At 71.4% G+C, this 997-nt stretch overlaps 1 protein-coding gene across 1 annotated transcript in view; it reads right to left on the bottom strand.

Moving 5' to 3' along the window:
* Positions 1-978, bottom strand: part of TOMM40L (translocase of outer mitochondrial membrane 40 homolog (yeast)-like) — a 4,175-nt gene extending 3,197 nt beyond the window's left edge. Inside the window, exons 1-2 of the mRNA XM_010566932.1 lie at positions 818-978; positions 374-510 (exon numbers count right to left, since the gene is read on the bottom strand). Coding sequence (XP_010565234.1) covers positions 374-510; positions 818-978 — 298 coding nt within the window. The remainder of the gene's footprint in view (positions 1-373; positions 511-817) is intronic.
* Between the last annotated feature and the right edge of the window lie 19 nt (positions 979-997).

Genomic DNA, 997 nt, shown 5'->3' with positions numbered 1-997 from the left:
GGGAGGGGACAAGAGGGGACAGCAGAGCCGTGGGGCAGGCTGGCCACCGCTGACCCGGCCCCGCAGGCCCCCAGCCTCGCCGAGATGAAGGTGCTGGTGGCCGCCCTGCTGCTGCTCTGCGCCTGCCGCCTCCAGGCCGCCCTGGTGAGGCGCGAGGTCCTGGCCGAGGAGGCCACCCCTCCAGCCGAGGACGACTTCTTCACCCGCCACTTCCAGTCCTTCTCCGACTTCATGACCAAGGACCTGGTCCAGAAGCTGCAGGTGGAGGAGCTGCGCAGCCAGGCCGAGTACAGGGGGAACAGGGGGGATGGGCGGGGGGGGGGGGCTGCCCCTCAGCTGTCCCCTCATCGGCTGCCTCTCCCCCAGGGCCTACCTGGACCGAGCCAACAAGCAGCTGACACCGCTGGCCCAGGAGCTGCGAAGCAACGTCCTCGGCCTCTTCTCCTCCCTGCTGGAGCTGGGCAAGGGCGAGGGGCAGCCCTGAGCCCTGCTGGGGCAGCCCTCACCCCCCTCCCCCCTTAACAATAAAGCCCTGGAGCTGCTGCTGTGTCCCTGGTGCTGTGGGACCGAGGTGGGGGAGGGGGGGACGAGGCGAGGGGGACACCCTCCGGGGAGGGAGGACGCATGAGCACGGCTGAGACCCGACAAATTCAGTTCTGCCAGCACTAAAGATGGAGGCACCGGGGCGGCGTCGCGCCCTACCCGTGCCCCTAGTAAAGATGGCGGGGCCGGCCCCGCTACACCCCTACCCTCGCCGTCGCGTCACGCCCCTAAGCAAGATGGCGGCGCGGGGGGCCCAGCGCCTCCGTAACGTCACTTCCGCTTCGGGCCAAAATGGGCCGCTTCCGGCGGCGGGGAGATGGCCGATGAGGCGGCGCGGCGGGCGGTGGCGGAGCTGCCGCTGCTGCGGACGGTGGCGGGGCCGCGGGACCGGGAGGGCTGGGCGTCGCGGCTGAAGGAGGAGTACCGCGCCCTCATCCAGGTGCGCCGGGGCTGG

The sequence above is a fragment of the Haliaeetus leucocephalus genome, unplaced genomic scaffold (assembly GCF_000737465.1).
Source record: "Haliaeetus leucocephalus isolate CR32 unplaced genomic scaffold, Haliaeetus_leucocephalus-4.0 Scaffold219, whole genome shotgun sequence".
Taxonomy (NCBI): Eukaryota; Metazoa; Chordata; class Aves; order Accipitriformes; family Accipitridae; genus Haliaeetus; species Haliaeetus leucocephalus.
This window is presented reverse-complemented; position numbering and strand designations above follow the sequence as displayed.